The sequence below is a fragment of the Globicephala melas genome, chromosome 2, assembly GCF_963455315.2.
Source record: "Globicephala melas chromosome 2, mGloMel1.2, whole genome shotgun sequence".
NCBI lineage: Eukaryota > Metazoa > Chordata > Mammalia > Artiodactyla > Delphinidae > Globicephala > Globicephala melas.
Window position 1 is genome coordinate 62,118,584 of NC_083315.2, and position 23,709 is coordinate 62,142,292.

Here is a 23,709-nt window from a genome sequence, read left to right on the forward strand (position 1 = left end):
TGAAAGGGTCAATATTTTAAGACACAGCAATCTTAATGTGTATGCGCCTTAACAAAAGAACATGAGACAGATACTGATAAAACTGCAAGAAGAAATAGATTAATCCATTATCATAGTTGGAGACTACAACACTCTTCAGAAATGGACAGATCTAGCAGGCAGAACATGAGTGGGGACACCATCAATCAACTGGATATAACTGCCAACTCTAAACTACTTCATCCAACAGCAGGAGAATTTTTCTTAAGCTCATGTGGAACATTCACTAAGATGGACCACACTCTGGGCCATAAAACACACCTTAAAATTTTTTAAATATTAAAATTATACTATGTATGCTCCCAGATCATGATGGAATTAAACTAAAATTCAACATTAGAAAGATAGCTGGAAAATCCCCAAACACTTGGAGATTAAATAACACACTTCTAAACAACACATGGATCAAAGAAGGAACTTCAAGAGAAATTTTTTTAAGAGAAATTTTTAAAATTGTGTGAACTAAATGAAAATACAACTGGCCAAAATTTGTGGGGTGCAGTGAAAGCAGTGCTTAGAGGGAAATTTATAGTATTGAATGCATGTATTAGTAAAGAAAAAAGATCTAAAATCAATAACCTATGCTTCCACCTTAGGAAACTAGAAAAAGAAGGGCAAATTAAATGCAAAGGAAGCAGAAGGAAAAAATTAATAAAAATTAGAGTAGATATAAATGAAAAAAATTTATAAAAATTAGAGCAGATAATCAGTGAAATGAAATGAACATTTCTTTACATGTGGAATTCCTATTCGCAGGTACCAAAATAATTTTGCTGGCTTTTCTGTTTCTTTCGTTCCTTCTATGCTCATTCCATCTGGTAGTTTTGGGGTTTCCTTACTTTGGCCAAAGGACCCACTCCAGAGTCAGGTCTCATAAGATGGTATTTCAGATTTCCTGTTCTGTTCTGACCCAGTTAATGAACCAATGCACAGCTTGGTTGAGCAAGGTTGTACTTGTATCCTTTTACCTCTTTCGGTCTGTGGTTCCAAATAAGCTACAGCCCCAGTCTGTGCTTGGCAGTAGCTTTTGTTCAGCTTCTTTTCTTTGATTTTTTTAAAATTTTATTTATTTTTTGGCTATGTTGGGTCTTCGTTGCTGCATGCGGGCTTTCTCTAGCTGCAGCGAGTGGGGGCTACTCTTCGTTGCAGTGCATGGCCTTCTCATTGCGGTGGCTTCTCTTGTTGTGGAGCACGGGCTCTAGGCAGGTGGACTTCAGTAGTTGTGGTGCGTGGGCTCAGTAGTTGTGGCTCGTGAGCTCTAGAGCGCAGGCTCAGTAGTTGTGGCGCACGGGCTTGGTTGCTCCATGGTATGTGGGATCTTCCTGGACCAGGGCTCAAAACCATGTCCCCTGCATTGGCAGGCAGATTCTTAACCACTGTGCCACCAGGGAAGCCCTCAGCTTCTTTTCTTAAGTCCCTAGTTTGAGCTAGAGCTGTGAATCTGGCTCTAGTCCATATCTTGAGAAGCATTTCTGATCCTTTTCACTCCACAGGACCTGTCTTCCTGTCTTCCTGTTCACCTCTGCTTACTTTTGGACTTAGAGCCCATTAAGTCTATGGCTTAACTCAATCATAGCTTTGTGGGTTTTGTTATTTTTCCAGTCTGTGAAAATGCTTGTCTTGTTTTGACCTGGCTATACATATATATCCCCCCTCACCCCCGTATCCCTCTCCACTTCATCTATCATGTAATGTATCTGGAGCAGAAGGGATGTAACAAAGGGTCATTTAATGAGCTATCTTATTGGAAGTCTACTTAAGTTTTTTAAAGGAATTTTCTACAAGCAAAGAAAGAGAGAAGAAAATAGAGCATTCAGTTTCTAAAGGAGCAGCAAAAGACTATGCTTAAAGATCATTCTCTGATAGTAAAGTAGAAACTTAGTTATAATTATTGTCTATTCTCCTGTAATAGCCAGGGTCTTGATCGTTACTCTCTGAATACCTAGCATCCTCCCTTCTCATTCACACCTGCTTCCTTCTTCTCACCCCACTTAAAACTTCCATTCCCTGTAGAGTCATCAGTACTCAGCTCCCTGTCAATTTAGTCATATAATTATAGTATTCAAACTGAATTATAAATAATTCTTGTGAACTCAGTAAGTTCTTAATTAGTCAATATGTGGGGTATACTTAGCAGGTGAGTGGTGATGGGAGGAGGGGGAGTTGGACTTGACTACATGTCTATTCTTACAACAAACAAAGGCCCAGGAACAGCCTGAAGAGCCTCGGAAATGAGGTCCCTTGAAGTAACGAGACACCAGTCGCTCTGCAATAACTAAGATCGCCAACATGGAGAGAAGGAGCCAACATGGAGAAAAGAGTTTTCTAAGGCAGGGTCAAAATGGGGTGTGTGTATATACGTGCTTTTGTGTGTGTCTCTATGGGTGGGTGCACACATGCATGTGCTGCTAAACTCCTACCTTTAGGAATAAAAGCAGAAGTATTAACCTAACAGTCTTCTGGTCATCATCTGGAAATGTTTGGGAATGACTGACCAGGGACCAGGATTATAAGAACTGTTAAGTTTGTTTTCTACAAAGGTTACCAGTGACTCTCTAAATTAAAACAAAAGGATCCCAGGGCTTATCTTTTTTTTAAATTAATTAATTTAGCTTTAAAATTTTTGGCTGCGTTGGATCTTCTTTGCTGCACGCAGACTTTAGTTATGGTGAGCGGGGGCTACTCTTTGTTGCAGTGCATGGGCTTCTCATTGCAGTGGCTTCTCTTGTTGCAGAGCACGGGCTCTAGGCGTGCGGGCTTCAGTAGTTGTGGCTCACAGGCTCAGCAGCTGTGGCTCGCGGGCTCTAGAGCGCAGGTTCAGTAGCTGTGGCGCACGGGCTTAGTTGCTCCGTGGCTTGTGGGATCTTCCTGGACCAGGGATCGAACCCGTGTCCCCTGCATTGGCAGGTGGATTCTTAACCACTGCGCCACCAGGGAAGTCCCGGGCTTACCTTTAAGAGCAGCAAGGGGTGAAACTGGACACTATAGTCCATTCCATTGCCAGGCTTGAGAAGAAGAAGAATGGACCTCAACAAACAAAAGACTAGTGGCAGCTACTAAAGGAATAAAGGACAACATGAAGGCCAGGGACCTTCTGCATGGAATCTGGTCTAAGTTTAAAAGGGATCTTTAGCCATCAAAAGATCCATGTGATTGCCTGAATTCCCCCACCCTTACTCAGTCTTAAACAGTATACAAAACATGGAAAAAATTTTAACTTTGTCCACGTATATACTTAGGCTGAAGAAAGTCCTTTAGCCTCATTTCGCTCAGTAAAACATAATCTAAGGAATCAAAAGAGTCATAGGCCTATCAGGAATCTGATTGAATGTATGGCCCTCTTCACAGAAAAGAGCATACACAAGTTTTGTATAGAATTTCAGAGAGTTTATGGATGCTTGGTTAACATAACCTCTAGCTTAGGGAGAAGCAGTTGGTTTACCTAATAGACTGTAAGGTTTTCAAATTACCAATCTTCATAAGAAGTGGGATGTCATGGATTCCCCAGAATCTACCCAGCACCTCTCACCTCCTTTGGGTGGTAGGTATTATCGCCATTGTTGTTCATTCCATTTCTGGTAATGATCGCCAATTAGATTCAACAATATTATTCAGATGCCTTCCATCCTGGGTATTCCCAAAGCCACACACGATAAAGAAAACTTCAAACAAAATTTGGTGACATTTTTCTACATTGACCATTCTGGTCTATGAAATCCCTGATGCCCAAAGAGAGCTCTGATCCACGCACTGCATCTATTGCTAGTTTCTTTCATTCATGACCCTAAACACTGATGTTTTCTTTTCGAAACTTTTTCTCGGGTGAGTTTTCATTATCTTCTTTATGACTACCATACATATTTTAGATGCAACATACACAAAGGACATTTCATCAGCTTTAATGCTCTCTCCTTCAGCAATATGGCCATGGTATTAGGAGAGTTTCCTCGAATCTGCACAATCATTCCCTACTCAGTTAGCTTCTCCTCCCCTGTTTTAAGACAGGAAGTAGTTGGGTTATCCTATCACCATCACAGTTCTGTACTTGATAGTTTTTTCTCTTTCTCACTTGTAGATTTTGTCTGAAACCCTGACTCAGCATCTTCAGCAGGCGGTACTGTAGTCACTGGACCAATCCCCAGCCTTGACTTGTCTATGGGAACTGCAGTGACATTTTGATCAAGGGGAGGAGATCTGGAAGTTATGTGGTTGAGGAAGGAGATAATCCCTAGGGGGAGAGAAGAATTCGAGGTGAGTTTCAAGAGACAGATGGCTTTTTGGCTTTTAAAATTCTAACTCATTCTTTAAATACTCAGCTCAAAATGCCTCTTTTCAGTGAAGCCAACCCTCCTTCCCCCAGCAGGCTTCCATTATCCTTCTGTGCTTCCATTTCATTATTGTACTTCTTACATGGTTGGAACAAAGCTAGAACCTCCTGGATGTAAATCATAGTTTCACTACTTTCTGTATTGTCTTAAGCAAGTTACTCAACCTGTCTGTGCCTCGGTTAGTGGTAGAACAGTTTACTAATTCTAACTTTTCAGACTCCAAAATCCATGCTTTTTGGCCACGTCACGCGGCATGCGGGATCTTAGTTCCCCAACCTGTGATCCAACCCGCACCCCCTTCAGTGGAAGCACAGAGTCTTAACCACTGGACCGCCAGGGAATTCCCAATCTGTGCTTTCTTTACCATACCACTCTGCTTCTAGATGTATAAGTGTTCTTAACAGGAACAGTTAATGTTTCTATTTCTCTTAGATTCCACCTCCCTTCCAAGAAGTGATTTCCCCTTCTATCCTTCTAGCATAAAGCAGGGAGGGGACTGACTCACCAGCAAACATGTATAAGAAGTCACTCCCCCAATTAATATGATAGGTCCATAGGAGATCTGATTCCATGGCATCTCTAGAATGCCAGTGAACCTGTGCCAGAAATAGGATGAGGCAGAGGAGCAAGCAGGAGGCTAGGAGCAGAAGAAAATACGTCATATCCCTTAGTGTCTTCAATCTGCCTCAACAGCCACCCCCAACTCTTCGTCTACTTCCAGACACCATATTGTATATAAAGGATCAAGAAGATAAGAATTCAAGGACTGACCAAGGTGGGAGAGAGAAGGAGCCTGGCATAAGTTAACTAATGGATGTTTTTTTGTTTTGTTTTGTTTCGTTTTTTTGCAGTACGCGGGCCTCTCACTGTTGTGGCCTCTCCTGTTGCGGAGCACAGGCTCCGGACGCGCAGGCTCAGCGGCCATGGCTCACGGGCCCAGCTGCTCCGCAGCATGTGGGATCTTCCCGGCCCGGGGTACGAACCCATGTCCCCTGCATCGGCAGGTGGACTCTCAACCACTGCACCACCAGGGAAGCCCACTAATGGATGTTTTATACAATAAGACAAGGCAGGTAGCTGGCAACTTGATGTAATAATGAAGAAGAGAAAAGGGACAAGAAAAAGAGGATGAAAGCCCACACAGAGGAACTATGTTCCCTCAACAATTTTACCATAGTATTACCCTGCCATCTAGGTCCGTACCTGAGATGAAGCTGAGCATGGATACCTTCAGATCCAAGTTAGGAGTCATTCTTCCTCTTCTAGGGAGGCAAGCTCTGAAGAGCCAGCCAAGGGCAACAAGTATGGTGAGGACAGAGATGAGGAAGAAGGCCCTGGAATATTGGAGGTAATCTGCCAAGGAGATGGAGAAAGGAAAGGCCTGGTTAGTCCAGTGGGGGACCTCTCCTTAAGAAAGCCAGACAGAGTCTTAGAGAAGGGAGTGAAGACGAAAGAGGATGAAGCTGAGCTTGCTATGTGGCATCCGGGGCACAAATAAGGATCTTCTTTCCCAGCTCTTCATTGATACTTGGAATTTTTCACTATGAAGGCAAAACCTTCACTGTAGAACTAAAGGTACTATACAAATAGTTCTGGGTACATTAACACATTAACTTAGATGTAAACTAGCTTATAAGAGGTGTGACTCTAACATCACAACACAAATTTAACCTTTTTCTTGCTCCTAATTCTAATTCTAAAAGTAATACATGTTCAATATAAGCATTGGAGAGACTAGAAAAGTACCAAGAAGCAGCAGGAATATCAGCCACAATCCCACTATCCAAAGACAACCGTTGTTAGCATTTTATTTGGCTTCTTTCTGGTATTTTTCTATCCTCTGTACACAGTGGATATGATACTGAATTTCGTGATTTTTAAGAGGACTATATGGTAAGATTTTCCCCAGATCACCTGCTGTAAACATCATATTTAATAGCTACAAGATAGTCTATCATATCAACACACTTTGCTTAATGATTTTATCGTTGTTGGAGTTCGTTTCTATTTGTTTTTTCTCTTTCAAATGTGTCTGGCGTGTACAGTCCCTGTCAGCCTGTGACTATAAAATGAAGTCATATTTACCTGAACTCCCATACTGTAATGATTTCAAGACCCAATTTACTGGACTGCAGGAATTTAAAACCCCACAAATACCTCCTTTTTTTCGTGAGAGTCTCTCAAGGTCCCGTCTCACATGTGTTTGAGGACAGGTCTGCTAAAGTTATTTTGCTCCAATGCCCTTACCCTAGTGCTACAACACTCCTTCTCTCTCTTATCTCTTGGCTCCAGAGCTCTGCTCTCTTTGGCAGAAGAGGGAGCATGCCAGCCCATACTTTTGGCTACCATATCCCTAACATGGAATAGATCCTTCCCTTGACTTCACCAGCAATGTTTTACAGATTTAAGAAATAGAGTAACTTACAATTACATGTAGATGTATGTTTCTGAGATACCACGGATCCGCCACTATCTTCAATATCCTTTATAGCAGGGGTCCCCAACCCCCCGGGCACCTGTTAGGAACCAGGCCACACAGCAGGTGGTGAGCAGCAGACGAGCAAGCGAAGCTTCATCTGCCGTTCCCCGTCGCTCACGTTACCGCCTGAACCATTCCCCCCCTCGAAAAATTGTCTTCCACGAAACCGGTCTCTGGTGTCAAAAAGGTTGGGGACCACTGCTTTATAGGGTGCCTCCTGGTCTAGCTTATTTTCTGTCTCAGTGTAACAAGGGCCAGGTCATCCCTACCACTGAAAGTTCTCTAAGCACTTCAATGTCTAAGAATCCAAGTCCATCTTCCAAGTAACCCAGAGAGAAGAGTACCAAGCTTATCCCAGTTGACAAACTGCCTCTTAAGTTTTATTTTGTTCTCTAGAACACATCACTGGTTAACACAATCGATAACAGTAATTTCCATTAAGAGAAACCACACTCCTACCCACAGAGGTCAGGTGCTATGTGGCCCCAACAAGTTAGCCACATTAAAACACGATAACCCAAGGGCAGCACGTTTTCTGAAAACTGGGTCATTCAGAATTAGCCAGTCAGAACCATCAGCCTAGACTGAGCTGCGTGAAGCCCAGTGTGATAGGCATCTTTTGCAGTATTGAGCCCCTAGTCCTCCATGGGCCTTAGCAGTCCCTGTCTAGAGCCCTGGATCCTTGCCTATAGATCCCTTGACTATAGCTAGTAGGACCAAGGAAGGGTACCAATTTAACTCTGATCCTTGGATATCTGGATTTGGGACTGACTGATGCTAATTTCCTCTTTTGCTTGCTTGAACCAAGAAGATATAAAGCTAGCCTGGTATATCCCCTTTTTCAGGCACTTACATACTAATAAACAGGAAAAGCTGAGCTGTAGAGATAAAATAAAGCATAAACAAAGTTGAGTGACAAAGGAGCTCTGGAGAGACTGAGTGACTGTCTGGCTTGATTTTCTTTGCCTGAGATCACAGCCTCTTCTGGAATTCCCTGAGGTCCAGAAAACTTCCTGCCTTTGGGAGTCTATGAGATGCTTCTGAGTCATTATAAAGAAGTTCGCTCTTTAGCTTATGCTATTTCAAATGGGTTCTGATATTTAGAAAACAAAAGAGTACTAAGATATTCAGTCCAACTCCTGTCTAAGATATGTTACAGTCCAGTCTTTCTTCTATCATGAGGGGAAGAATGGACCTTCACGTTCTTCTTACAATCTTCCCAGTCTTAGCTGCTCACCTCCTGAAAACCCCATAAACAAGATCACTCACAAGTCCACAGGAACAACTAAATATCTGCAGCATAGTACAGTCTAACGCCTCAAAGGAACCAAGTCTACCAGTCATAATGATATGCAAAAAATTATCTAACCAAACTAACTAAACACTTACCTTCAGAGTCTAAAACAGCTGCATTTGGCTAACTTCATAGTCTTCTAAAATTCATGTAACAAAACAAAACAAAGGTCTGAAAGGTGAATTCAAGCCTCTACCTCCTGTAAGAGCAAATCCTATTTCAGCTTTTAAACAGCAATCTTTATAGCAGCTTACCCATTAATAAAAGGCCTTACTTGTATGTCTCAGTAAGAATAGAAAAGATCCTGGATGGATACCCAGAACCCTGGAGAGGAAGCTTTGAAATCTTCTTAGTATTTAGATTCCCTTGTAAACAGTTGGTACATCAGAATAAATCATCCCTACACAGCCTGTGGGTGTTTATTGTGTGATGGTTCCTGGGGTCCTGGCTCTGGACCAAAGACCTATGCTTTCTTCCCCACCCTCTGCAAAAAAGACAGTTCAAGTTACTCTCTGTGGCAACACATTCTTTTACATTATGGTCTGATCTCACCTATGCTATGGGGGAAATTAGCAGAAAGGTCTGTTCCATGCTGTGACCTAGTAGTAAAAGTGAAGGATGGTGTCCTTTACTCCCATCCTTTCTTCATCCCATTACCAATAGCTACGGCACAGAGGCTATCAGTTATCTAGAACCAGGGGAAGACAGATGCAGAGGAACAATGGCCTGAAGTAAGTCCAGGACAGAGGAACATGAGCACACATGTACTTGAGCCCACTTGAGATAGCCCCAGTGAAAGTCTCAGAAATGACTGGGGGGCTTCCCTGGTGGCACAGTGGTTAAGGATCCACCTGCCAATGCAGGGGACAGGGACACAGGTTCAAGCCCTGGTCCGGGAAGATCCCACATGCCACAGAGCAACTAAGCCCTTGTGCCACAGCCACTGAGCCTGCGTGCTCCAACTACTGAAGCCCGTGCGCCTAGAGGCCATGCTCCGCAACAAGACAAGCCACCACAGTGAGAAGCCCGCGCACCACAACAAACAGTAGGCCCCGCTCTCTGAAAATAGAGAAAGCCCCCGCGCAGGAATGAAGACCCAATGCAGCCAATAAATAAATTTATTAAAAAAAAAAAGAAAAGAAATGACTGGGGACTCCATGGGAGAGGGGGCTAAATTCTTGCAATCCAGTAGGTAAAAGTTTGAAGTTCTTGAACTTGGGCAATAATCTATTTGGGCAATAATAACATATTATTGTTACAGGCTGATGAGGCCTGGACATACTGATTATATTTGGGGAATTTCTTATGAGATCTGTATTGCAGACTGATAACTGACCCTAGAATTAGGACTAGTTAACACTGGAAACAGGGTGGATACTTGACTTACAATTGTGTACTTAAGGACTCACTTAGTTGACATTCTCCAAATGATTAACAGTTGGCCTCATAGGTGAATTTAAGGCTCCAAGAAATAAACTGCTTTAAGTGACAACATTTCAAGATTCTGACTCATTCAAGATTTAAATAATAATCTCAAGGCCTGAGGTTTAGCCTGGGTTACATAAATACAATTGCAGCTTAATTTTTAGGCCTATATCTCTCACTCCATTTCTCTAGAAATGGAATCAGTGAGTGTAAATCTCTGAATGCACATAATCATATTGCTTTGGTTGTTCCTATTTATGTGTCCTCAGTGTGTATGGGAGTGTCCAGCATTGTGTATTATCATTTACAAATCTCTTTTAATGTCATGGCTGAAAAATCCTCTCTCATCGTTCATTTGATTTGCCATTCTTTAATGGCTGACTGAGGTTAAAGTCATTTTTCCCATGTTTATTAGATATCTGTAGTTTCTGTTTTGTGAATTGTTTATAAAAAATTTATTTATTGGGGTATTTGTCTTTTTTGTAATAATAATTTGTATATTATATATATATATTAAGGCCATTAACCTTTTATCTTTCATATTTGTTGCAATTATTTTCTCTAGTTTTTATTTTCAGTTGAAGATGCAGTTGAATTCTCTGCCTGCCTTGGAGTTTAGTTTCTTCCGAAGATCTCGCTTTACGATCCCGCTCCTTAGTTCCAAATACAAAGCGTTAGCCCACGCCAAATAAGTGATGCTCCACTTCAGGGTTGGGCCTAGGTCCCCCCTCCCCCCAAATCTGGGACTCCTGTTTATCTAAGAAGTGAAATAAACACTTTACTCATGTATGTTTTCTTTCGCAATACCTGCTCTTTGTGTAAATGTTTCTCTTGCGGATGTTGGGGAAACTCTTTAGTGTAGTTTTAGCTTTCCTGTAAGTCTTAGTTCTGGTTGAAAAACCTCATGCATATGGTATCTTCTAGCCCCAGACATTTATTTTTAAATATTATGTGTTGCAACTTCAGATTTACTTAAATTCACATAAAATTTGACAATTTAGTCTCTAAATAGCTGGGATTTGTTATACTACATATCTGACATGCATTTAACTTCTCTTCTGTTGCTAGCATAAGAACAAACTGACCTTGAAAGTTAAATCTGATGGAGGTTGAGACACTTTGCTCTATCTCCCAGCTATGATCAATCACTTCTGTTTCTGCGAACCACATTAGAATAACAATCTCTTTGCATCACAGGAACAGATCATAAATGACAAACGAGTTCTTCCCAGAGGGTAAAGAGACTATCAACTCATAATTTGGGAGAGGAAACAACCTGGGGTAGGAGGGAGAAAGGGTACACCAAGGACACCAAAGAGAAGAACGGCCATGTTCACAGTCTGGCTGAGATCCCTCCTAGACTTGGAGAGGTGAGGGGCAAAAGATCTTGGAGGAAGAAAGATGAAGGGCCATTGTGGCAGAAAACTCTGGAACTGTGGGGCCTGTGGCATTCAATTTAGTGGCACTCACAGGGTGGCTTGGGTGTGTGGCTCCAGCACAGCTCATGGTTGCATGAGATCCAGAGTCCTGCGTAGAGCTCAAGGCCATCGTTGATCACCAGGAACTGCACCCAGTTCAGTGGGGACATGCAGATCAGCGTTAGGAGGCTAAAACCACAGAGGCTGCCACAGAACATTCGGATGTAGGCGTGTGTCTGGTCCACATGCTGCTGCAGCCTCTGGGGTGGCATCGAGGCACCCGGATGTTGGTTGGTGGGGAGGGTAGGCTACAAGGATGAGGGATGAGGGAGATATTGCCTACCCAAAAAGATAACCCTTGACCCCCAGGGTCTCCTGCTCTTTTCTGCCTCAAGTACCCCCACGTGGGTTCGATTGGTGGATAGCTTTCCCTACCCCTTCTATAAAAAACAAACATTTCTGGGTCATCTTTTCCCTACCTTTAGGACACTCTGTCTAGACCCGCCTTTAAACAAGTCCTCTTCTTCCCATCTGAACTACAATTGGGTACCTCCTCACCCTTTGGTATTTCCGGTACCCCTTGACTTTGGGAACCTTGGGACAGTAGAAGGTAAAGGTTAATTGCTCCTTCCTCTCCATCTTGGCAGCCAGTTCACGTTCTAACTGCCACGGAACTTGTCTCAGCATGTCCTCATACACACGGACAGAATCCAAAGGGGTTGGAAAGTGGGATCTATGGATCCCATTTCTGCTTCATACTCTGGGTCTGGTCAGACCAGGAAGAAATCGTCACGTTCTAAGCATGTGCATGTATGTGTGATGCTCTTCACCCTCCTTCTCGGACTCCTCCTAACTCCTTTATTAAATAAATCCACAAATATTTTGTCACCAGTTGCTGTGTGTCAGTCAGGCTTTGTGATAGGTCCTGGGACATAAAGATAAATAAGACATAGTTCCCTAAAAGCAAATAAAAAAGGATAACTCTGATGTCTCCAGGACTCAATAGTTTGTGGTTATAATTTAAGATTATATGATCTTAATCTACCAAGATATATAAATACAAATATGTTTATGTATATAGATATATCTCAGCAGCCCAGAATTCATGTTCTTGCCCCAGTTTTAAGTGGAAGACCCCAGGTGTGTCTCATAGTTGGAAGAACCAGTCTGTCAGCCATAGGCCTTCATTCGGCATCCACCTTTGTTTTCCTTTTTTGCTCTGGTTCCCCCTCTTCAATACCCTCTACCCATGAAGCCATTCAAGGGTACAGCCTCTGCCAAGGCCACTGCTGACACAGGGCCTGTAAAAATGCCAGTATCCCTATCCCAGGGGGCTACCAGCCAACGTGCGGAAGGCTATCCCTCAAGATAATGCAGCAGAGTTGGGTTCTGTGTGGAAGTGAAGAGGTTGATACAGAGAACAGAACGTTTAGCACTGTCAGAGGGAAATTAGGGAAGGTTTACTGGAAAAGACAATGTCTTAGCTGGATTTTAAAGGAATTTGACAAATAAACAAGTGGAAGGGAATGTGAAACAAAGAGAATAGTATGTCTCAAGGCAGAAAGCCATGAACACCATGAAGTTCTCAGGGCACTAGAAGCAGGGTGGTTCTACTGGGTGCAAAATCAAAGATGAGGATTGAGGGTTGTGTATAGAGGTACGGGCTAGATCACAAAGAGTCTTATGCCATGCTATGCAATTATATTGTGAAGTTTTAATTGCTGGAATACTCTAGCCCTACTGGCATGATTATAAGAAAGATTTTGCAGCTGCATCAAACTGACTTGTACGGCATATCTGTTAGATACACGTGTATGGCTAGAGAGCTAACATAGGCTGTGAATAGACAGGCCTGTGTTTCCATCCTGGTTGAGCACTTACTTAGTTCCGACACTTACTGGCCAAGTTCCTTTGGGAAATTTCCTTAACCTCACTGAACTTCAGTTCCCTCATTTCTAAAACTGGGATAATAATCATTCCTGTCTCATAGAATTAATGTGAAGATGAAATGAGATAACACACATAACGCTCTTAGCACAGTGCCTTCATAACTGCACAATAAATATTATTATTGATGGATATTGATATTATTGATAAATATACTATCAATGGTGAGCAATTAATACGTGCTTGCTAAATACTATCTATTATTATTATGTTTTAACTGTCTTTCCAAGATTGTTCGAGCATGGCCTTGGCACAGGCCACCGTGAGATAGATGAAATACTCGTGTTAATGGAAAGGATGCGTCACCCCTCACCCCTCTAGTAGCAGCACTAAACAAGCACATTACCAAAGGGATGATACTGATGTAAGGAGGTCATTTTGTGAACAGTGTCTGATTTGGCAAATGATGCAACCCTCTGGCTATTAAAGGAATAGGTCAGGCACCATTCAACTCCCAGGCCTATTTCAAGGCCTATTTCAGCACTACCAAAAAGGCAGATGTTCAGGCCAGCTTGGAACTTGCTAGGGCCTGGGATGCATATGACAAAACAAGCATTTATTCACATCTTATGGCTGTGTATATTGTGATTCACCTACTTTAAAAAGCAATTTGGGGTCCCCAGTCTGTGCCACCACCTCCGCTTCCAGGCCGGCGGTGCCCCAGGGGAAGCATGGCCGTGGACGGTGGACCGAGTGCTTTGAGCACAGAATGATACTGTGTGGAGATGCTGCAGAAACAATATCATGATGGCTATTTATGTTCCCTGCTGCTCCCTGCAGAATTCCAAAGCTCTGCTCTTGCATTGAGGGCCTTCGATGTGGAACTGGCTCAGGCTGATTAAAGACTCGGCCTCTGAGAAAACAATTGGACTGATGTGAATGCAGTTTTGAAAAAAAAACTGTGGACTAAATATACTGTGATAATCTGCCCCATCAGCCTGTGGCTATTGAACTGCAGCAGGTCTGCACACCAGCAGAGCAGGGGCCCCAGACTGACTTCACAGAGCCCCAGGAAGATGGAAAGCCAGGGCCCCACATGAGGGACTGAGAAGAAAAAGTCGATGGGAAGCTGCTGTCAAAAGACATAATCTGACCAAAAAATGGCTTCTCCAAATCATTGATGAAGGAGAAAAAAGTTTGGATGACACTGCATATCATAATACACAGAAACTGTACAGTTATGCAGAAAACACACAGAGCTCTCTTCCTTATTTAAGACTAGAAGTACTGGGTATAAAGGATCTTGGTGCAGGTCATGCCACAAGTCACCCTGGAAAAGCACAAGGAATTGTCATATACGTAAGAGCAATGTCCTATCATAGTGGCCGAAAAACGGTGTTCCTTCCCTCAGATATTTGTGTGTTTGACAAATACAGCACATGGTGTTTCACAAGAGGGTTTTCTACAGAAGAACCAATGATAAAAATGTGAGAGACATAATATACGTCATTACTAGCCGGGCATATTTGTACTTAAAGCATGCTAGGTCCTTCCACAAAGTGAAAGTGAAAACTTCCTGCCTTTCTTCAGGATGCTTTGGAGGACTATTTAAAGAAAATTCAATAGGTGGATTTTGATATATTCTACCCATCTTGATAGCAGAAAAATACATTACTTCCATTATCTTTGTATACTCAGTCATAGAGAAAAAGATATTAAAATAATTTCATGGTACTGAAAAAAAAAGCAATTTTGGTTAGAAAAAACGTAATGTAACATCTTTGTGATCTTGAAGTAGACCAAGATTTTTTCTTTTTTTAAACAGGACACAAGGGACTTCCCTGGCGGTCCAGTGGTAAAGAATCCGCCTTCCAATGCAGGGGACACGGGTTAGATCCCTGGTTGGGGAACTAAGATCCCCCATGCTGTGGGGCAACTAAGCCTGCGCGCCACAACTACTGAGCCCCAATGCCTCAACGAGAGAGCCCACGTGCTGCAAACTACAGAGCCCACGTGCTCTGGAACCTGCACACCACAACCAGAGAGAGAAAACCTGCATGCCACAACTAGAGAGAAGCCCATGCACTGCAACAAAGAGTCCACATGCCGCAACTAAGACCCAACACAGCCAAGAAAGGAAGGAAGGAAGGAAGGAAGGAAGGAAGGAAGAAAGGCTAGCTATCAAAGCCTTATTTAAACAGGACATGAAAAAGCATTAACCAGAAAGGAAAATTTTGATAAATTGAATTATGCTGAACTTAAGAACTTCTGTTCACCGGAGATACCATTGAGAGAGTAGAAAGACAATCCACAGAGTGGGGTAAGATACTGCAACGTTTATATCTAACAAAGGGCTTGTAGCAAGAATATATTAAGAACTCTTACAAATCAATAGGAAAGAAAACAACCTACTAGGAGAATGAGCGAAGTCCTTAATTAATGCTTTGCGAGACATCAAAATGGGCAATAAACATATAAAAAGGTGCTCAATTTCATTAGTCATCAGGGAAATGCAAATTAAAACCACAATGCAATATCACTACACTTCCATCAGAATGGCTCAAATGAAAAAGTATTGGAAAGTATGTGGAGCAACTGGAACTCTCATACGCTTCTTTTGGTAGTGTAAATTGGTAGAATCACATTGAAAAACTACTTGACAGTATCTGCTGGAGCTGAATAAACACATGCCCTTTTCAATGTACATAGGTACGCAAAATAAAAGTGTCCTTATGTCCACCAAAAGACATGTATAGTGCTCCCAGCAACACTTTTTATAATAGCCCCAAACTGGGAACTACCCAGTTGCCCAGCAGCAGAAGAATGGAAAATTGTGGTACATTCATACAAGGAAATACTATACAGCAATATGAGTAATCTACAAGCACATGAAGTATGGATAAATCTCATAAACGTAATGCTGAGCAAAAGAAGCCAGACACAAAAGAGTACATATGTATGATTCCACTCAAATGAAGGGCAAACCTGGCAAATCAGTGTTGTCAGAAGTCAGAAATATCCTTGGGAGGAAAATGACTAAGGACTAGGAGGGGACATGCAAGGGACTTTTGGGGTGTTGGAGATGTTCTATTTCTTGATCTGGGCACTGATTACCAGAGTTCTATATTTATGCTATACTTTAACAAAGAGTTAAAAAAATTAGATACATATATCGAGAATCTTTTTTTAAGTGAAGAATCTTAAAAATGTATCTTTTGTCTTGGTAATTTCACCTCTAGGAATCTATAAAATCAATATTTTATTGTTATAGCTTATTTATATAACCTTATCTACTAGGAACTGTGCTAGGTGCTTTACATACATTGACTCACTTTTTTTAAAAAATAAATTTATTTATTTATTTATTTTGGTTGCGTTGGGTCTTCGTTGCATCTTTGTTGCTGCATACAGGCTCTCTCTAGTTGCAGTGAGTGGGGGCCACTCTTCGTTGCGGTGCGTGGTCTTCTCATTGCGGTGGCTTCTTTTGCTGCGGAGCATGGGCTCTAGTCGTAGTTGTGGCTCGCAGGCTCTAGAGTGTAGGCTCAGTAGTTGTGGCACACGGGCTTAGCTGCTCCGCAGCATGTGGGATCTTCCCGGACCAGGGCCCAAAACCATGTCCCCTGCATTGGCAGGCGGATTCTTAACCACTGCGCAAACAGGGAAGCCCTGATTAGACAGTTTTATTAAGGATAGTGGGCATGCTTATCTTACTCTTGACTTTAGTGGAATGAACTCTATTGCTTTTTGTTTCATATGTACATTCACTTTCATGTTAAAAAAGTTTCATTCTATTTCTATTTCATCAAGATTTCTAATTTAGAATAGCTGTATCAAAGACCATATGGTCTTTTCTTTTTAACCTATTTAACATAAACATTGCCTTAATATGTTTCATATTGTTTAACTAGTTTTGCATTCCTGTAGTAAAATATGTTTGGACAGGATATATTAATCTTCTGATATACTTCTAGGAGTATTTGTTTTTATAGTTGGCCCAAGAAGTACTTAGAATTTTAAAAGTATATCTACATGTTTAGATTTGTTTCTTCCCCTTAATTTTGATACATTATGGTCAAAGAACATGTCCTATAAGAATTCAAAAAAGTAATGTTTACCTTTTTGCCAGTTTTTCTAAATGTCCTGTGGACATTTAATAACAACTTATGAGACACAAAATTTTAAATGTATTTCTGGGGGATATAAGTTTCTAAACCTATTATAATTAAGTTATTAATGATATCATTCAAGATGTCCCTATTCTTATTTTCTCTGCACTTGATAAAATATTCTCAGAGAAATGTTAAATGTCTCACTATGATTATAATTTTTTCTTTTCCCTTATATTTCTTCTGGTTTTTGCTTTATATATATATATTTGTTAGGTGTCTAATGGTTTATGATGTCTCTCTTCTTTGTGAATTGTACCTTTTATCATTAAAAATATTCTTCTTTGTTCCATTTAACTTCTGTGTGTCTTGGGTTTTTTCACATGTTAATAAATGCCTTCCTCGCTCTCTTTTTTGTTTGCATTTTTCTGGTATATCTCAGACCATTCTTTTAGTGTCATCATTTTGGTTTCACTTAAAATGTCTCTTATCAACAACATTTAGACTGTTCTTTGCTCAATTTGAGAGTCTTCGTCTTTTAATGGGGGGATCTAACCTATTTACATATAGGGTGATAGTTTAGCTAGATTGGGCTTATTTCTACCCTCTTATTCTTTGTATTTTTGGTTAATTATATATTCATGTTACTTCCTCCCGTACCTTTTATTTTTCCAGAATGATCCAGCTTCTTTTTCTGTAATGATGTGGAAGTCATGTATCCTGTTTCTATCTTGCTAGAGCTTATCTGTCAATTTTATTAGATACATCTAAAAAATTAATTTCAAGGCATCAACAGTAGCAATAAAAAGATAAATACTAATGTTGGAAGAGAGTAATGAAATGGGCATTTTTACACATTATTGGTGGGAATGTAAAATCTTATCCCATGTTTCCAGGTGTTTATAGTGAGGGGGTGGGGAAAGTAGCCCTGATTACGTGGCTTAAACCAGGGAGGGCCTGGGGCTATCTCAGTCTCATCCAAGCTACCAATGTCGATGAAATTTCCAAATGAAAAGCCAAGTATTCTTGGTGAGAAAGGATGAAAACAGATGTTGGCATGGCAACCAGTACCCTCTACAATGGTCATTGTAGCATTGTTTACAACTGAGAAAACTTGGAAGCAACCTAAATGTGCATCATAGGGAATTGGTTAAATTATGCAACATGCGCACTATTCTTTTGTTCTTCTGGGGAGATCAAGAGAATCTTGATTTGGGAATTCCCTGATGGTCCATTGGTTAGGATTAAGCTCTCTCACTGCCGGGGCCCCAGGTTCCCGGGTTTGATCACTGGTCAGGGAACTAAGAACCCGTATGCCTCACAGCACGGCCAAAATTAATAGAATCTTGATTTGCACAGAGCTTTGGAAGATAGTGGGGTCTCCAGAGGCATAGATAGGAGAATAAGAAGACCCTGGGGCTAGAAAGTCATGGAAAATTTTGGGTCTTGTGCAATGAATGTCAAGTCATGAGGGAATAGATATTATAAGGAAGTTCAAGTAACTGACAAGCAAAGAGGAAAACTGACCAGAGAAGCAGATATTCAGAGAGGAACAGAAAAGTCATGAGTAGTCAGACCCTTGATTTCTGCTCTTTCTGAGGTCTGGTTTTCTGTTTTTTTGGGTTGTTACGTGTATCACTTCAGTAGACCTCCTTTTCCCTGAAATAACATGAGTCCCTATTCCTTGCAAGCAAAAGGCATGTCATGGAGATAAAATCAACATATTGTGACAGTGTGAGGGCTTATGACAGACCTGCATTTAAAGATAAGAGGCAAGTCAAATTATCTGGTAAGCCCTTTATCCTAATCTACATCTCTGAGCTCAGCCTACTCTACTAGCTGCCATCCCTCCTCTGTGCTCCTTTTGTCTCTCACAAACTTCTCTCTCACCAAAGTCCTCTTTCCCCCTAATTTTTAACCTTCCTTCCTTTTTCCCTTGACTATTTCATATGATCTCAACTGTCATCTTTGAGCAGACGATGCCCAGAGCTCTCTTTTGAGCTCCCAGCCTGTATTTCCTTGGCTCTGCTGGACATTCCAACTCCGCTGTTCTTCCGCCTCTTCCAAAGCAGCATGTCTCAGAGCTCATTATCTTTTTTCCAAAACTGGCTCTTCCTTTTGTATTCAGTTAATGGCACCATGATTCCCTCAGGAAACCAGACTGGTACACCTTTTTCTCTCTTCTTTCCCTTGACCCCATCCCTACTTCACCCAGTTAGTTGCTGAGTTCTGTCATTTTGTATCTGAAACATTACTGCATTTGACCCATATCCCCCTTTCCCACTGTCACTCCTTTTGCTCAGATCTGTTTTGTTTTTTAAAATTTTTTGGCCATGCTGCGTGGCATGCAGGATCTTAGTTCCCTGACCAGGGATTGAACCTGAGCCCCCTGCATTGGAAGCACAGTCTTAACCACTGGACCACCAGGGAAGTCCCATCAGATCTATTGAAAGTTCCCTCAGGGCTTTAGTTTTTCTAATTATCTGACCATAGAAAACCACCTGTGTAAATATCCAGGCAATTTTTTTTTTTAAAGTCTATGTGTAGGCTAGGATTGGATAGATATAGGACAAGGCCAGTTATTGCAAGAAACGTATGTCTAGAGTTAGGGAAAGTTGTTAAGAATTAGGGAGGGACTTCCCCAGTGGCGCAGTGGTTAAGACTCCACGCTCTCAAAGTAGGGGGTCTGGATTCGATCCCTAGCCAGGGAACTAGATCCCACATGCATGATGCAACTAAGAGTTCGTATGCCACAACTAAGGAGTCCACAAGCTTCAACTAAGGAGCCCACCTGCCACAACTAAGGAGCCCACGAGCCACAACTAAGGAGCCTGCCTGCTGCAACTAAGACCCGGTGCAACCAAAAAAGAATTAGGGAGTAAGCCTGAAAAGATAACTAGAATAGTTATACGACTAAATAGGAGAGAAGAGGGGATAAGGCTCGAAGAAAAGACAAACTGGACACAGAAATATTTTTAGTATCCCCAAGGAATGCTGTACATGTTTAGTAGTGGTAAATTGGGTAGCATTCTGTAATTCTGGAAACAGCATGGGAGGAGCTGGAGGTAACAGGGTACAGCAGAGGTAGGGATGGCTCCATGTGAATTGCGATGGGTCTAAAGAGAGTCAGGGAGCATGGATAATTTGGACCATCTCCACTTCTGTAAACTTTGACAAATTAAACAAAGCTTAAGTCTCACTGGTCTGGCTAGCCAATGTGGAAGAGGAAAAATGAAGCCATCGATCTCAGGTGAATTGGGGTCTGCATTTCCTGAGCCCCATAGCATGTGAGAATGGTCAGGTTGTTTTAGAGAGCTCTGAGCCAACAGGCTCAGCCTCAACCTCAACCTCAGCCTCAGCCCCAATCTACCTGCACACGGCTTTCCCCATTTGATTCATCCTATATACGTTAATGGATTAATCTTAGCCAATTTCAGCTCTGGTCTTGTCACTCTTCAGCTAAAGAAATTTCACTAGCTTCCCACAGACTCAAGAGTAAAATCCCAATACAATCTTCAGACTAGCTTTCAAGGAAGTATGATAGATGTAAAAGCAATAGATTTTGGCATAGAAGACCTGGGTCCAAATACTGGTTCTGACAACTATCTATGGGGCCTTGGTCAAGTTATTTTAATTATCAGAGCCTGCTTCCTCATCTGTAAAATGTAGATGATACTCAATTTCACACAGTTGTTGTGAGAGATAAAGAAGATAACATGTATCTAGTACACAGTACCTTGATCAATAATTTCCTCCTTTCCTTACTTCATTACCCAGCTTCAACTTACTTTTTCTAAAATTATTTTTATCCGTATTTCTCTTTATGCACTATTGGTTCTAGTAAAACAGAATTGCTCACATCCCTGGTATCACACCAGATTCTTCAGAGATCTCTGCCTAGGTTCGTTTGCCATTTCATTCTATTCATTCAAAAATATCCATTAAATGACTATGATGTGCCAGGTGCTGTTCCAGAACCTGGGGATCTTAAAGTGAACAAGTTAGATGGAGTTTTCTTTCTAGACTGCAGTTCTTCTCCATGGATTGCTCTTTCCCCTACACAATGAAATTCTGTCTTTCAAAATTTAATACAAATGCTTCCTCATTCATTCAACAAACACTTGCTGAACACTTACTATGTGCAGATTCTTGACTCAGGCAGTAAGGATACAACTGTGGAAAAGATGCCACTCATTCAGCATGTCGTCTGTGGAGAACATGGACAAGTAAAGAGGCTGCAATGAGGGTGCCATAAAGAAACATCCTAGGGGAGATGTCTAAGTGCTTCCCAGAGTTTCTCACATCAGAGCACACACAGGTGTTTGTTCTTGGCTGGAGATGACTGACCAGGATGTCTAGCTACCCCAGGCTCTGCCTGGCCACCCCAAGGATTGAGGGGAGGGGGTGGTCACTGTCTCAACACACTGGTACTCCATTCACAACATACTTGTTGGTCTGGTCTAGGCTAACACCTGAAGGATAAGTAGATGCTAAATAGGAGAAGAGATATTCCGGGCCTTTCACTTATTTAGTGAATCTACTAAATACTTATTATATAAATACTTTATTATATAAATACTTTATTATATAAATACTCTCTACTTATTTAGTGAATCTACTATGTGCCAGACACTGTGCCCAGGGCTAGGAATACAACAGTGAACACAGAACCTGCCCTTAAGGAACTTTTACTTAAGGGATACAGACAAATGGACAGGCAATTACAATATTGAGGTAAGTGCTCTGATGGAGATAAGCTCAGAGGGCTATGGGATCTTACCCAGGTGTGAGAAGTCAGAGATTTACAGGATGGTAAAATTTAACTTTAGACCTTCAAGTAAGTGGTGGGAGTGGGAGGTGGGCAAGGCATTCCAAGGAGAAGGGAATATGGTAGAAGTGAGATAATCACGGCACATTTTCACCTTGCTATCCCCCCAAACCCTATGCTCAATATGCCATCTTCATCCACACCTCTATGCTTTGCCCATGCTCCCCTTCCCTGCCAACGCATGTTCTGGAAGCCAGCTCAAGCCACTTCCTCTTTGAAAGACTTCCCCAGGCAAAATTAGTCATTCCCTCCTCTCTCCTACGCTGATGACTCTACTTTATGAACCAAAAGTCTGGACACATTGTCTGACAGTGAATTCTTTTTCTGATATGTAATTTTATTAGATGCTATAGATAACGGAAATTAAATCATGTTTTATTCATTTAACAAGTTGTCTTTAGTAAACAGAGAAAACAACCAGATATTATATACTATATATTATCTGTGTCATTATTTTTGTTATTCATCTACTGTCAAAATTGATGGCAATGTTGTGTATATACGAATCTAAACAGTTTATCATGTTAAATAACTGTTCATTTTAATTTTTGCTACTATTTCTATGCTAGGCTCTGAACATTTACTTGTATTATGATTTTTTTTAACTTTTAATGGTTGTTCATTACTTTTCTGATTGTCTGACATACTGTCAGAGAGAGGATAACTGGAATAATATGTTTGGAATATTCTCTCAACAATAATCTCTAAGTATTTTCATTAGTAATTTTTACAGTCTCCTTATTTGGGTCCAGTTCCTTCATTTTGTGACTCTTCTATGTAAATTACTTCTCTCCTGGTACTGTGCTCTGATAATATAGTGGTGAGCAAGGAAGACAGGGTCCCTGACTCAGTAAGTAACTGTGTTCTCACTGATCAGCCCTCAAGCCTCTCGTGTATTAACCCCTCTGCTTCTGAGCAGATCCACTATTTTCTGGATCTACAGCTCTCTTCCTTTCCCACTGCTATAGTTCAAGGTCTTATTATCTTCCACCTCCAATTAAAAAAAAAAAAAAGCTCTGCCTAACTGGTTTCTTATCCATCCGACTATTCAACATGAGATTTCTAAAATGCAAATCTTTGGGCTGATTTTCAATTGCCCACAAAATTAAGTCCTGACTCTCGGACTTCTACGTAAACCCCTGCGGAACTTCTCTCTGGGTATAAGACCTGTCTTATCTCTGGGTATTGTCGAACCTGCACCCAAAGTTCAAGCAATGTCTTACTGCTTGCAGTAAGTACAGGACCTACCTGTTCGCGGAGTTTTGTCTGCGAGGAGAGGATCTGGGGGCGGTTACTAGGAGATTATCAACCATTAAAGGAAGAGCCTACACTAGAGGCTGGAAATGGGACGCCTCAAGCTTGCTGTGAAAGTACACATTTTTTCCCCAGTCGTAAGTAGATCCCATTTTTGTGATCTTATAATGCCCTCTCTAGCTGAGCCATTCTCAACTACCTAATTCCAGACCCTTTCTGACCCACAGCATCAAAAGGAGCTGTGCTTTTAAGCCTCCATTTTTTTGTTTCTTAAGTTCCCTGGGCCTGGGACGTCCTTTACCTCCCAGCAGGCCTCGCGAGCCCTTATTCCGTGTTCACGATTCGGGAAACTTTCCTTTCTCGCTCGCCCACTCAGCCTCCCCACGTTGGGCTTCTACCCTCTGGTGCGCTTAAAGTTCTGTGACCGCAGCCTGACACCTGTGGTGGTGCATTTAGCTACTGCTCCACCAGGCCCGTGAACCGCCTGCACCTGAACCATCACCGATGCCCCGCACCATCCACTGCACGCCACAGGAGCTCCCGGCTCACGCCGGGACTGCAGGGACGGGTAATCCGTCTTCCGGGGTCGCCGATGAAGAGCTGCCTCCGGTCACGTGACGCGCCTGTTATCACGCGGGGGCGGCTCACCTG

The 23,709-nt window shown here is 41.8% G+C and overlaps 1 protein-coding gene and 1 pseudogene across 3 annotated transcripts; one reads left to right on the plus strand and one right to left on the minus strand.

Annotated features, from left to right (window-relative positions):
- Positions 1-10: 10 nt before the first annotated feature.
- On the minus strand, positions 11-23,637 carry TMEM202 (transmembrane protein 202). Of its 3 annotated transcripts, XM_030875062.2 has the most exons (5): positions 11,542-11,622; positions 11,036-11,291; positions 5,571-5,720; positions 4,873-5,004; positions 11-4,267 (listed from the first exon to the last, which is right to left on the minus strand). In XM_030875062.2, exons 1-5 carry the CDS (start codon positions 11,620-11,622, stop codon positions 4,071-4,073), a joined length of 816 nt encoding a protein of 271 aa, XP_030730922.2. In that variant the 3' UTR covers positions 11-4,070. The 3 variants fall into 3 exon arrangements, 1 of the variants encoding a protein (XP_030730922.2); XR_004043247.2 differs by lacking the exons at positions 11-4,267; positions 4,873-5,004; positions 11,036-11,291; positions 11,542-11,622 and adding exons at positions 21,113-21,183; positions 23,053-23,637 and having other exon boundaries at positions 5,582-5,720; XR_009562939.1 differs by lacking the exons at positions 11-4,267; positions 4,873-5,004; positions 5,571-5,720; positions 11,036-11,291; positions 11,542-11,622 and adding exons at positions 16,252-16,517; positions 21,113-21,183; positions 23,053-23,637.
- On the plus strand, positions 13,747-14,589 carry LOC115862830 (NADH dehydrogenase (ubiquinone) complex I, assembly factor 6-like; annotated as a pseudogene).
- Positions 23,638-23,709: the final 72 nt, after the last annotated feature.